This window comes from Carettochelys insculpta, chromosome 9 (genome assembly GCF_033958435.1).
Source record: "Carettochelys insculpta isolate YL-2023 chromosome 9, ASM3395843v1, whole genome shotgun sequence".
Taxonomy (NCBI): Eukaryota; Metazoa; Chordata; order Testudines; family Carettochelyidae; genus Carettochelys; species Carettochelys insculpta.
Genome location: NC_134145.1, coordinates 50,466,653 through 50,480,895, shown reverse-complemented (window position 1 = coordinate 50,480,895; position 14,243 = coordinate 50,466,653). Strand labels below are relative to the sequence as shown.

Here is a 14,243-nt window from a genome sequence, read left to right as displayed (position 1 = left end):
AGGTTCAAGTGTATTTCGCCAGTGTTTGTTGACTTGATTAATCATTTGGGCCCAACCCAAGGTTTGCAGAATATGTTATGGTTAATTGCTTATTTATAGAGAATGACGTGGAACTTGGATCTGTGTATCTTATGATGTACTCGTCTGTGATTGACTCTCGTCTGGTGATGTTCCAGAAGATCCCCATGGGCCACACATCTGCATGTGTATTTTGGAGTCCGGAAGAGCTTCTTCCAGACTCCAGATCCCATGGCCATATGCTAATGAGGTATGGGAAATATACATCTGCTCCTCATTAGCATCTTTCAGATGGCTCATTAGCATGCTGTTTCCGGAAGAAGCGGCACGTGATGACACAGCCTTAGGAGTGTATTAGAGAAACACTGAAAAGCTATGAAGTAGATTTCTTTTTAGTTTCTCCTTGAAACATCAGAAGAACCAAGTCTGATATTTCCTAATTTTGCTGGAAGTTTTATTATGGGTCTCCTGATACATGTTGTTAATTCCTGCTTCCTACTTCACAACGTTGTGGCATTGGATCTGGAACAAACTTCTTTTCCAAACTGTTAATTAGTCACTGAAGATAAATAGGTGCTAACAAAAGCTAGAATTTTAATGCATTCCCCCATCTTAGTTTTTCAGCTTTCATTATATTGGCTTTTTTTGGACAGTTTTCCAGTCATTTACACTTAATGTCTTCTGGTCTAAGCAGGACCTGATTTTTTCAGATGTGTAAATTAAGCAGGAGAAAAAATGGAAAAAACTTAAAGTTGTGCTAGCATCATAAAACAAAGAGTGCAGCCCGTTTTTAAACGTGTCTAATTATGTACAAGATGGTATGTTCTAAAATTTGACACCAGGACGTCTGCTTTATCTTGGCATTTTCAAAATGGAACACATTCCAAATTTCTTCAGCTATTTATAACACAAAAAATAAGTTTCTCTGGCTGTGGTACCAAGAATCCATCATCAACCATAACTGGTATTAGAGGTATGTGAATTAGTGATTTTTCAGGTTGTTGGCAGTAAAGATTGTTGGATGGGAGAGGATAGTTTTGGGTCAACCTGAAACCATTTTTTTGGGGGGGGGCAACTTTTTAACAAATCTGGGAGACTTACATTTTGGTTTTGGGGATGTTTAATCAATTTCTAATAAAAACAAAGAAATTTGGAAACAAGGTCAGATGCACATGGGAACTCCTAGCTTAAGCCTGAATCCCTGCACTGCAGTGAAACGCCAGCCCTTAGCTAGAGACCTTGGAGTCTAGAGTCATCTGTCATGGGCTAGTTGTGGAGGTCTAATTGCAGTGTTTAGACGTAACTTGAAGCATCATTCACAAAACCAATAAGTCAGAAGGCAGTAAATACTGATTGGAATAAGGACTGGAGCTTAGGTGCCCCCTCTCTCAGATATTTAATCTTTGTAGTTAGAAGATGGTGAACACGGAATTTCTTATTTAATTTTTATTTGTGTTTTTTTGTCAAGCTCTAAAGAAAAACAAAGTGCACAAAATAGTATTTTAGACTTGATTGTTAAATAAGCTACTTTATGTGCTAAGATTTTTTATCAAAACATGTTTGCATTTAAAAGTAGCCAATTTTATTAAACCAGAAAAGTATTATTTCTAATTAGTGATTTGAACTGATTGTTCCTGATCCCTACGTACTTCCCAATATTTTAGAACTAGCAAATCTCATCTTCTCCCACCTGCTTCATACTCATAGCTTGGTAGAAGGCAGGCTTGCCTGTTCCACAGCTCCCAGTTGGTTTCTTAAGTTGAATGTACAAGTCACTGAGCTGAACCAATTGAATAAATTGAAATGAAGATATTCTCTCTGAAGAAGCTACTGCTGTCAAAAGCTGTCTTAACACTGCAACAAACTCTAGTTCTAGGTGCAGACCAACCACTTCTACCCAGCCATGAACTTCTTTCAAATGGAACAGCAGACATGCTTTCATATTTATTTTATTTTGTTTTAATTTAAATTATTTTAATATCTATAGGCCTTATTATAGATATGTTAATTTAAAAAAAAGCTATTAAAAACTCCCTAGTGTTCTGCAACATCATCGATTTTTATTCATCCTGCTCTTAGTCTTTCATGTCCCACATAAGTGCTGCCTTATGTGTGTGCTATACAGAGACACGACTACCATCATGTCCTCCTTCAAGGTGTTTTGTAAGTTTGACCTAAGTTTCCTGGTGACTTGAGTTCAAAAATTTGAAAGTTTCATTTGGAAGACATTGAACTGGTTCATTTTGACAGCAAAATAAATTCTTTGAAACAATTTGCCAAAATTGCCATAAATTCATACCATTTGATTCATGCCAAATGTGCATTTTTATGAAGACAGAAATTGAAACTGATTTTTCATCTCTAATTACTAGTATAAAATATTCTATTTGAGATAGTATTCCCCCCCCCTAGTTAGAGTACTGGACTGGGAGTAAGAGCTCATCTCTGCGAGTGGAAAATCGATGCTGGATTGATCCACAGAGGGTGGGTAGCAGGGAGAGAATTTAATGGGTTTAGGGAGGAGCTGCCCAATTGATTTCAGAGTGCATTTCTCAACTCTTAAGTTGAAGGGAGAATTTCTCCAGTCGACCCTGGGCAGTGTAGATACTCCAGTAAGTTGACCTGAGTTCTGTCAACTCCAGCTACGTCGTCTGTGTCTGTTTTCCCATCTGGATATGGGACAGACACACGTCAATTGTAAAACACTTTGATCTACTGATTAAAGCACTCTGTGTGTGTCTGTATGTGTAAATAGTTTATTAATTACTGTGATCTAATACAGCAGTTCTTCAAATGGCTTCATTTAGTTTATTTAACTGCAAGCTAAAGAAACTCCTTCAAGTGCATGGATCATTTTTAGGTCTGGAGTCAGGAAGATTTATTTTATCTGGAAGAGATTAAGGTGCAAGAATCCTAGTCTTAGTTTTTTGTGCATAAGTGAGCATGACTGGAACCCAAAACCTTAGGGTAGGCATTCTCAAATCCAGAATTTTTGTACTAATTAGGTAAATAACTCATCTCTGTTGTATCAGTATTAACAGCCTAACTCAATGAAAAATTAAAAAAAAAACCTCTTAATTTCCTCAGGGACTTCTCTTTTCAAACTTGATAGCAAACATGTTTTGATATTTATTTTGATTTGAATTTATATCAAGTATATAAAAGGAGGAGGGAGAGAAAATATTCTCAACCTGTGACGATCAGACAAGGAGCAATGTCCTTAATTGCAGGAGCGCGAGATGTAGATTAGACTTTAGGAAAGACTTCCTAACTGTCAGGGTGGTTAACCACTGGAATAAATTGCCTAGGGAGCCTGTGGAATGTCCATCACTGGAGATTTTTAAGAGCAGGTTAGACAAACACCAGTCAGGGATGGCCTAGATCAGGGTGGGCAATACATTTTGATGTGAGACACTCCAAACTTTTGGTACGTGATCAAAGGTCACACTTTTCTTTGGAAGGGATGCTGATGGTGAGATGGAGGTTGAGTGCAGAAGGGTAGAGGGTGGGGTGCAGGATAAGGTGTGGGGGTCAGAGAGGGAGTTTGTGTGAAGGAGGGGGTTGTGACCTGTGGCAGAGGAATGGGGTTGCAGGCTGCAGGAGAGGATTGTGGCCTGAAGTAAGGGCATCGGAGAAAGTGCAAAGTATGGGAGGGAGATGTGACCTGGGTCATGGTGTACACATGCAGAGGGTTTGCTTGGTGACATGAGGTAAGGATCTGGGGGTGCTAAAGGGAGATTGTGAGGTTGGGGACAGTGCATGTGAAGCCTCAACCCCACCACTGGCATGTGGCACAGAGAGATGCATGGAGCAGCCAATCGCTTTGAGCTCTGGGACGGCTCCCTGCCTTCGGGTCCTGGTGAGGCAGGCTGTCAGCTGAATTAAACGGCTTGGTAGGGGGTGGATCTTGCCTGCCCGGTCTAGAGGTTGTTTGGTCCTGTCATGTGCAGGGAATTAGTTTTGATGACGTCTTGAGGTTCCTTCCGTTTTGTGAACATTTATGATAAAAATCCAGTTTTTGGTTTTTGCTGAGACGTAATGTTGATGTGATAGACTCCAAGCTCCTATAGCCAAAATCTGTAACACCTACACTAACAAGCATAATTTTACCTTCATGACACTACTTAAATTGTTTAAGTAAACTGCTAATGTCCACCAGCAGTTGCCATGGTTTTCGAGGTTCTCCTCTAGCACATCACATGTATGAGAGTGTGCAGGCCCCAGAGGTGTGACAGCAGCTTGCACTTTTGATTCTGTCATCCACTCTGTTCTCCTTAATCAAACTGTTTACTCTCTGATTTGCTCACCGTGATACTTTTTTTGGTCTGATGTGTCCATCTTGGTTCTACTTTTGATTCTCTGTACCTTAAATATTGAGTCTGTTCTGGTATGGCTATGGTCTGACAAAATGGGTCTGTCCCACGAAAACGCACTGAATAAATTATTTTGTTAGTCTTTAAAGTGCTTCTTCACTGCTTTTTTGTTTTTAACAGTTATACTTCAGGAAATAAAAATTTAAGAATGGCTCATGGCATGCCCAATGAGAGGTTACAATAAATTAAATAGCCTTTTGTGTTTAAGATTCAGCTTAATTCTAGTACAAAGATTGCAGGTTTTAAAAAACATAAAACCCCTGACATGAGTACAAAGTCAGTGACCACTGTTGCATTCTGGAATTGAGGATTACAGTGACTACTGGATATTTCAGTTGTACAGTCATTGACCATGGAAGGTTCTATCCAGACAGCAAGAACTGACTTAAACCTAGTGGAAGGAAGAGATTCTATGTAATTTGTATTTGATCTTTATGGTGCTGGTATTTATTCAAACAAAAGTAGTATTTACATATACCTTTCGTTATTAGGGTGGGAATTTTTAGAACTCTTTATGCTCCAGTTTGTATTGGTAGGTGAGCATAATGGCTCCATGGCTTGAATTCACAGGCTACCATTATATCAAAGGTTGATGTTACTGTTGTCTAGGATTTATAATTTGTATAATGTTGATGTGTACGATAAACCAAAAGTTCAGGATTCAATAAAAAAAAATTGTCAGAGGACATTTGACTTAATTTTGGAGGCCTAAATTCATATCTTCCATAGAAAGCTGTGAAATGAGGTTGGGTCTTCTAATGTCTGGCGTGGCATGGGAAACAACTCCTTTTCTCAGCGCTTAACCTTCATATGAGGGCAGGGTGGTGAAGTCCCAAAAAGTGGCTGGGACCAGGGGCATGGAGCAGACAGCAGTTGTTAAACAGGTGAGAATGATTAAGGAAATAGCAGTAACCTGAACTAAAGAAGATATTACTACAAATGAGTTAGGTTAATAAAGCTGAGGCCTGATTAAACCATAGCCAGTCATCTCATCTTCTTGCATGTCTGGGATGGAAAGCGAATAAACTTTTTATGATGAAAACTGTCTAAATACTTTTTTAAATCCAGAAGTGTGTAGCACAAAAGCTTCAGATACTAACCTTGTCTTTTGGGTTTGATTTGGTTCTTTGGTGGTGGGGGGTGGGGGGGATTGCTACTACTGAGTACTTCAATCACTTATGCTTAGCGAAAGTTATTCTGAAATTAGAGATTTATTTAAGGGTCATATTTACTTAGCTTGCTCTTCTACTGTACAGAAACAAAGCATCACAAGTTAAAGGATAATGTTAACCCTGTTAAACTTCTGCATGTGGTCTTGTCAGATTACTTGCATTGTTATGGTTTATTTACTTTTCATTCTTACTGTATGCTAATAGCCTCCTTATTCCCTAGATTTGTGCCATCAGATGAAAAGAAAAAACAAGGCTGTCAACGAGAAAATGAAACTTTAATCCAGAGAAGGAAGGACCAGATGCAGCCTGGGGGCACAACAGTGAGCGTTACTGTACCTTATCGAGTGGTAGACCAGCCTCTGAAGCTTATGCCACAAGACTGGTAAAGCAGAACTGCTTTCTTTGAAAACACTTTAAGTTGTCTTTTTGAGAACAAGAGCACAGAGCTTGAAATGATCTAATAAAATAATTTCCACTTAATTGGGACTTAAAGCATTAACAAATATGTTAGAAATGGTTAGATAGCAATTATGTAGCAGCTTGTTTCTTTCAGGTTGTGATAATGGTCTGTTACATTTATTAAAGTGGAAGAACAAACCATAATCTTTCAGCGATCTAAATATTGCTTCCTTAGCCCATGTTTAATGTGTGGAAACCCTCCACAAGTATTAAAAAACGCACTCAAATTGTTCAGGATCAGAGCTAATATATTACTTCATTCAATAAAACATGTATGTCTGAAAGAAAAATCGGCATTTGCAGCCAGCCTGTCTTCATGAGAATGTTTGGAAGGGGAAACTTGAGTCTTTATATAGTGACTGTAATTAAAAAAAACAAAAAAAGAGAGAGAGACACTGAAGCTGGAAACATTGCATCAGCTTTAAAATAATCTGTATAGTGGTCAGAGACCCTGACATACATGTCAAAATGGAGCTCTGTGAAGGGGGAAAACTGTGTCCCTCAGGGCCATTTATGCGGGTTGTAAAAAGATAAAATAGTATCTGTCAGTACTTTTTTACTGCACAAGGGTTTGTACTGATAAACCAATAACCAGTATACTTGCTTTATTCTCCTAGTTTCAGAATATTTTAGGTATGTACAAGACGTGTCGGTCTGTTGTAATATTCAAAACAAGAAGCTATAAGGAAATAGAACCTAATTTCCAGCAATATTCTCTGTCTTGCGATTAGCAGGCGAACAGCACCTTTTTAATCTGGCAACCCTGGGGTATGTGGTTTGCCAGATTTAAGATTTTGCCCGGCCAGGGAGGGCGTGAGTGGAATGAGGATGGGGTGTTTACCTTGCACCCTGCTCCACTGCTCCCGGGCACTGCACCCCTGCCACAGCTGAAGTGGAGAAGTGCTTCACTGTACCGCTGTTACCTCAGAGCTGCTTCCTCCTCCATACCTTGCGTGTTCCTGGAGTTTGGAGGTTTCAGTGAAATAGCTTCTGAAGTACCAGAATGCGGCTTGCATCACCAGTATATGTTAAGCATTTTTAAGAAAGGTAAAGCTCTCTTTGTGATTGCTTTTCCAGAGTGAACTCAGTGATAAGCAATTAATGTTAAAGTTTTAGTTTCACCTTTGTAACAGCTGAAGTGCAAAATGTTTTAAGTGTGTAATCTTGTGTTTCTTTTATTTCAGAGACACCTAATTATTTTCTTCAGTGGCATTTTTAAACGCTTACAATAATGTAAATTTAGGAATTAGATTGAGATTATTTGTAACATAATAATAGTTCTTAGACTCCAGTCCTATTACTCTACAAATATACAGCAAAGAGACAATGTCTGAACAAAGAACTTGCTCTTTTGTGAACTTTATCTTCTGATTTCACAATGAATAGATGTTCTTAGACTATGGTAGTAGTTGCATATGCTCATAAAAAGTGCACTTTGAAAATGTAGGTTAAATTATTGCAACTGTCTGTTTTGTTGTAATTAACTTTTTATATGAAAAGTTTCAAGTATGTGCTGAATATGCTTTTTTAAATGGCCGTATCACATTTAGTCCACAAAATAGTTCATAAGGGATTATTTTTCAAAATCCAAAGCATTTAAAGAAATCTTAAGCAGTAATCACAAGAAGTGAACAGGATATGCTTTTCGATGAACATAAAATTTGAACCTGGGATTGCATACAACAAAAAGCAGACAAAGGCGAGAAATACCACCTACAAAAATAGTATGTTAATGCTGAAGAAACCTGCATGTGGAAAAAGCAATTATGTTGCAAGTAGAGCAGTTATTAATGTGTTCTAACAATAACATTATAAAGAGAGATTATGCCTGTGTGTGGTGCTTTCCTCACAGGAGTGTTGACAGCAGCCTGTATCGTATGAATAATAGAGGTGGTTTTTTTCACTCTTAAAAAGTTATAGTGACTAAAAGCTCAAGTCTTTTAATGTCTCTCTTTCTCTCTGTCACAGGGATCGCGTTGTTGCAGTGTTTGTGCAGGGTCCTGCTTGGCAGTTCAAAGGCTGGCCATGGCTATTGCCGGACGGATCCCCTGTTGATATTTTTGCAAAAAGTAAGCTTCTACTTACAGATAAAGGCTCTTGCATGTTCTGTCAGGTGCATACCCACTAATAGTTCAGGTTTGGCTGGGACATTTGTGGGATTTGGATGCGGGAGAGAGCTGGTGCTTTGGCACCTTTAGCAAGTATGATTCTGCAGCTCCCTTGCCTCCAGGAAATGAACAAGTATCTTGGCTTCCACAACTCTTCAGGAAAACCAGGTTTTTCAGCAAGGCAGGTTACACGAAGATGAAGGGGCTGTTGCTACAGTGCAGCTGGCTTCCGTTCCACTTCTGGGTGACATGTTAGTGCAGAGGTGTCCAATAGGAATTCAAAGATCACCACACTTGTGGTTATCTTTCCGTATTTGCCACAGCCATCCTTCTCCCCCCAACTGAATGCCCTCCCCCCAGAGCCAGGCGCTCCCAGCCCCTCCATTCTCAATGCCGGTGACTCACTAGAGCTCCTGGGGCCACTGCTGCCATGCACTTCGCCCACCAAGCAATGGGGTGCGTGCCCGGCACAGGTGGAGGGCACTCTCCATGTGCAGCTCTCAGGAGGAGCCACGTTACCATGTTGTGGCCAATACTGCTCTCAAGCTAGGCCATGTTCACCACGATGCAGTGTTCTGTTCACCACGTGCAGCAAGTGGTGACCGTATTGGACACTGCGGACTTAGTGGCTCAAGCAGTTGCTGTTACCTGTTTCTCAGGACTAAAATGGTAACATGTAGACTAAGGTGATGTCTGCACTAGGCATAACAGTTGACAGCTGATACGCAGTTTTAGCTACACAGTTGTGTAGCTAAACTCCTCTTACCAGCAGTCGACTGCTGTGACTCTCTGTATGGAAGAAGGTCAACAGGAACGTTTCTCCTGTCAATCTTCCTTAATCCTCACCGCTCACAAAGAGTTCTTGGGTCGACTTGACTCTGGACGGTGCCGTTTCATGCATGCGCAAAACAAAACCCTGGAAGATCGACCCTCAGTGGGCCGATCTTCCACAGCAGTATAGACGTAGGCTAAGTCTAATCTCCAAATCTTCTTTGAGGAGGAGGTCTGCTCTTAGTTCACCCAGGCTGGCACCATCCAATAACTTCTCTCTCCATTTACTCCAAGACAGCCTAGCACCCATATTCTGCCACCCACCCTGCAACTCCCAGAAATCTTGCTGCAGTATGAAGTTCACAGTACTCGCTAGTTGTTTCTGCACTAGGAAGTGCAGAAGGTTGCATTTTCTCCAGTCTCACAAACATGGTACGGAAGGGATTGTGAAAGTTAGCTCACACATTATATTGTCTGGGACATAGGTGCTCTAACAGAGAGAAAAGTAATCACCTCCCCCATCTCATAAAAGTACTGTAGAAAAGCAAACTCTTTTTAACCTTAAAAATGTATCAGATTGCCTCAATAGCTGGATATTTCAAAAATATTTTCCTGAAAATTGTCTGTAGATCTTCCAAACAAAGTACTTAATATTTTCTGGCCTGTTCAAAAGATTAAAGTGCTGGCTGGTCCTACCTGCTACTTCTGGCTCCATTTATCATTTTGCCCCATGCAATCTCTTTAATAGCCTAACTAAATATGATCAGCAGCTTTTGTACCAGTCCATTATCTAACCTGTAATCTGCCATCATTTATAGAAGCTAAAAGCTGTCCAAGGCAAACTGGCCCATTTCCAGAATGATTATTAACAGAGATTTAAGCCTGGTTTCCACAGATTGAAATTTTAGAACATAAGAAGTTTATTGCTATAAAATCTAAGCAAATATATCAAAATGCATCTCATAAATTATTGATTTAGACTGTACCCATATCACTGTCTCAATCGCTTCATACTGGTTAAAATCCTGTAAAGTGTTTCACATATAGAGCTTAAAGTATTACTTTCCTGGTCCCTGTTTTTCTTTTCAGTTTACAGCTTTTGATTCATCTTGTGAACTATTTTGACTCTGTTTTAACTGAGTGCATTATACTCATGTAAAAAGTTTTCTTCCCCATAAATGGACATTTCAGATGACAAATTAATGTTTAGCTGCTATCGGGCTCATAAATCTTTTATGTGAATGCCATTTTAAAGTTCTTTCTGCTCTAATGTGTTAATGCAGCTCTGTTGCACTTGTAGGTCAGACCCATGGATAAAGGAGAGAAATGACACTGAGCAGCCCAATTTGCTTAAAGAGCTGGGTGGGAAGGAAGGGTTAAGGTTGGTGCACTGGGCAAGAAAATGGCAAGTGAAACTCTGGCTAGACTTGTATAAAACAATTGCAAAGAGCTGGACAGATGTTCCTTTTTCTTCTAAGATATGAAAATGAAACAGAATGCAAAATGCCCATAAACTTAAAACAGAATGACCACATCATGCCTGAAGCTGGGGATCACCTGGGCTTGCCAAAGGAAGGCAGCAGTGCTTTTTGTGGGGGAGAGGGGACAGGAGGGGGAGAGAGGAGAAACTGCTGCAAAAGGTGAGCGATGGTCAGCTTTGCAGCACTCACTCACTCGCTCCCTGGGAATGTGAGGGAGGTAGGCTCTGAAGGTGTACGCTCTTTTTCTGTGCACCAGGCAAGGCTGCACCCACTTTCTCTCTTCTAGAGGTGGCTAATAGCAGGTGTGGGTAGGACTTACTGTGCACATTGCACTACACACTCCTTTTTAGAGGAAAGTTGGGAAAGAATTTTTCCCTCCTCACCAGATTGGCTGCAGTGGGAGTCAGGGAGGACCTTTTCTGGGAAGAGGGAAAGATGGTAGGCCGCGTGTCACAAATTGCTTTGTAAGGTTGTGTTAATATCAAGTGTGAGTGCTCCGTAGGGAAGGCAGCCAGTGACCATATAAATGGCTTGATAAAGGACTTAAAAGGAGGTGGCGGATGAAGGAACTGAATCTGGGAAGGAAGCAGGGGATTTCTGTGATTGACAGGGCAAGGAGCCAACCCCTCCCCATTTTTACAGCCTACTTCAACTCCCTTAGGAGGAGGGCATATTAAAAGGTCCATACTATGGTGTGGTGGGGGGTATGGATGGAAAATGAAGTAAGGCTGGGCTGATTTTTCCTGCATTTTCTCTGCTGGGTGCTCACTGACTTGTATAGTAAAATGGTGGCTGATTAAAATCTAATTCAAGTATCTCCTATCCCCCTTTTGGGATAGCCAGACAGCAATAAGCTTCAGTGCACATTATTAGTCTGTGGAAGTACCTGCTGCAGGATGTTAAGACAGGTATGGTATAGTGTATGCATTTGTGAATTGGAGATTTGAACCAATTAGTATGTACAGTTAAACCCTTTAAGTTTATCCTGGACTTAATTTATCAGTTATTATCCTTTATAGTATAAACTTATCTGTCAGTGTCCTAGAAATCTGCCCTTTCTGCTCCTGGATTCTATCATTACAATAAGGTGGAAGTTGAGGGCCAATGCAATTCTTGGGGGGTCCAGCAACCTCCACTGTTGCAACGGGATAGTAGACTAAAAGAGCCACTGTAGCATGAGAAGTTTATGTGGTCTGAGCTCTTTCTGAATAACAGCCTTTTTATTTTAGTAGTAAAAACCTTGCCAACAAATTTGAACTGGAGGCACACTGTAGACAGTGAAATGTTAGCTTTGACTGTTTCTGTTTGTGGACTACAGATACACTGTGGCCATGTCTACACTAGCCCCAAACTTCCAAATGGCCACGCAAATGGCCATTTCGAAGTTTACTAACGAAGCGCTGAAATGCATATTCAGCGCTTCATTAGCATGTGGGCGGCCACAGCGCTTTGAAATTGATGCGGCTCGCCCCGACGGGGCTTCTTTTCGAAAGGACCTCGCCTACTTTGAAGTCCCCTTATTCTTATCTGCTCATGGGAATAAGGGGACTTTGAAGTAGGCGGGGTCCTCTCGAAAAGGAGCCCCGTCGGGGCGAGCCGCATCAATTTCAAAGCGCCGTGGCCGCCCACATGCTAATGAAGCGCTGAATATGCATTTCAGTGCTTCGTTAGTAAACTTCGAAATGGCCATTTGAATGGCCATTTCGAAGTTCGGGGCTAGTGTAGACGTAGCCTGTAAGTGCCACTGTTACTTTAGTTGCTGCCATATCAGTGTGTGCCAGGACTTTTTGAAAAATGTGTCTGTCTATTCACACACCAACCCCCAGTTAAATTCATTCCCTTCTGATTGGAATGTAGAATTTGTTGAAAACCAAAGCAAAGTTAGAGCATTTAGGATGTGAAATGCATGAGAATGCCTTATCAGGTTAAAGTTGCAGAGGTACTTTTAAATATCAAAGACTAGTTGTAATATATAAATTGGAATTTGGCCAGGAGAGGCAGTTGACTTCCCTGCTATTGCAAAAGCACCATGGTAGGGGAGTGGATTTAGTTCCACTGTGGTCAGTACTTAGATTTTACGTAATCCCAAAGAGAGTACGGCCAATAGCATAGAGAGTCTTAATGTCATGTTAGTGCATTAGCCAAGTACCACCTCAGAGGTCAGTGTCAGCTTCTGAATCATTCAGAACACTTCCTCAGCACCACCTTTTGGTCTGTCCATAATACTGATTGGGACTGACCTAAAATAATTAGCAATCTGATGAAATCATAGCATAAGATAGTTATACAAATAAATATGTAAACAGTAAATATGATTTTATTAGAGTTCAATGTACATTTTAGCATTATGAAGGGAGACTTGTCTTTGTTGGTAAGCAGCCTCATCGGTTTTAATTCATTTCTGTTGCAGATGTGGCATGTGTATCAGAGTTGACACTCATGAATCCATTATTGAAAGTCACTGGAGCAGCATGCTCTGTTCATGAAGAGCCAAGAACCACCCCTAGGAATACTCTTACAGTGCAGGGGTAGCACTCTTCAGATCAGTGGCTCCCCACAACCACTGCAGCATGAGAGCAGTACTCTTCTTTGTTAAGATGGGGCAGAAGCTGTAGTCCAGAATAAAAGCTCTGGTGGTCACTACTTGTGCACCATTGTAACAAAGTGTTGAAATGGGTCCAAGAGTTGCAGCTCTGACAAATGTAGTATTAGGTCTTCAGTTGACAACAGTAATAAGAAGTGAAGCAGTCCTGGAGAGAAGCCAAAAAAAGGGGAGATGCCAGCAGCCTGGAGTGGGAGGTGAAATCCTGTGTGTTTGCAACCTTAAGTGTACACAATCAGAGCAGTTGTAATTAGTGGAGGTAAAGGAGGATTCTGCTTCTGTGAGGGAAATAATATTTTCTCAGACCCACAGTGTGAGTACAGAACATAACAAATATCAAATCCTGGATCTGATACAATTGCCATATGCATTCTTGTTCTAAGTCATTGTAGCAGGCTACTCGGTAAAGAAATGCTGGGTTTTTTTCCTTTTCAAAAATTATTTTATTGACCTTTGTGAAGTGCAGAAAATTAATACTTTTGCACTGAGTCAGATTAATAACTCATGTAGGCTAGTAGGTCTGCTAGGCAGGGGATTATTTATGTAATACACAAACTAAATGTCCCCCTAATAGTTCGCTTCCAAGCAACTCATGTTGCTGCATAGACTTCCATTAAGTAATCAGGGTGGCTGATTTTCTGGTTGTTTTCCTGGGACAGGTCAGAAATGGCAAACAGGATGTCAGTCCCCCCTCACCTCTCCAAAAAAACAACAACAACAACAAAAATCACATTCAGCTCAAATCCAGCTCAGAGCTATTTTGCCAAGAATCTCTGTGCATTAAAAATAGGGACGGCCACCTCACGCATATTGTTACCATGATATAGCCGAAGGGAGTTGGGTCGTTGGTCTTGTATGTAGGCACAGCTGTGTGCCCTTTTTTACTTTTTCCGCTGTGTATTCTGAACTGTGAAGAATTTGTTTTGTTTTACAAATCCAATCCTGTAATGTAAAATCAGGATTATAATCTAACTATTGCTGCTTTGTGTCCTGCAGTTAAAGCTTTCCATCTCAAGTATGATGAAGTACGTCTAGATCCAAACGTACAGAAATGGGATGTTACAGTATTAGAATTAAGCTATCACAAACGGCACTTGGACAGACCAGTATTCCTACGTTTCTGGGAAACTTTAGACAGGTAACTGCTCTGAAAAGTTTTTCCTGTGAGTTATTTTGTAGACCGAGAGAGAGAGCGAGAGAGAAAGACAGCTCGTTTTAAGCTATCAAGGAAATATGTTTTTGAAAGATCTCAGCAGTAA

General features: G+C 40.6%; 1 protein-coding gene across 1 annotated transcript in view; it reads left to right on the top strand.

The window, feature by feature from the left end:
- Window positions 1-14,243, top strand: part of CDC73 (cell division cycle 73) — a 171,748-nt gene that overhangs the window by 140,340 nt on the left and 17,165 nt on the right. Inside the window, exons 14-16 of the mRNA XM_075002235.1 lie at window positions 5,784-5,945; window positions 7,991-8,091; window positions 13,981-14,122. Coding sequence (XP_074858336.1) covers window positions 5,784-5,945; window positions 7,991-8,091; window positions 13,981-14,122 — 405 coding nt within the window. The remainder of the gene's footprint in view (window positions 1-5,783; window positions 5,946-7,990; window positions 8,092-13,980; window positions 14,123-14,243) is intronic.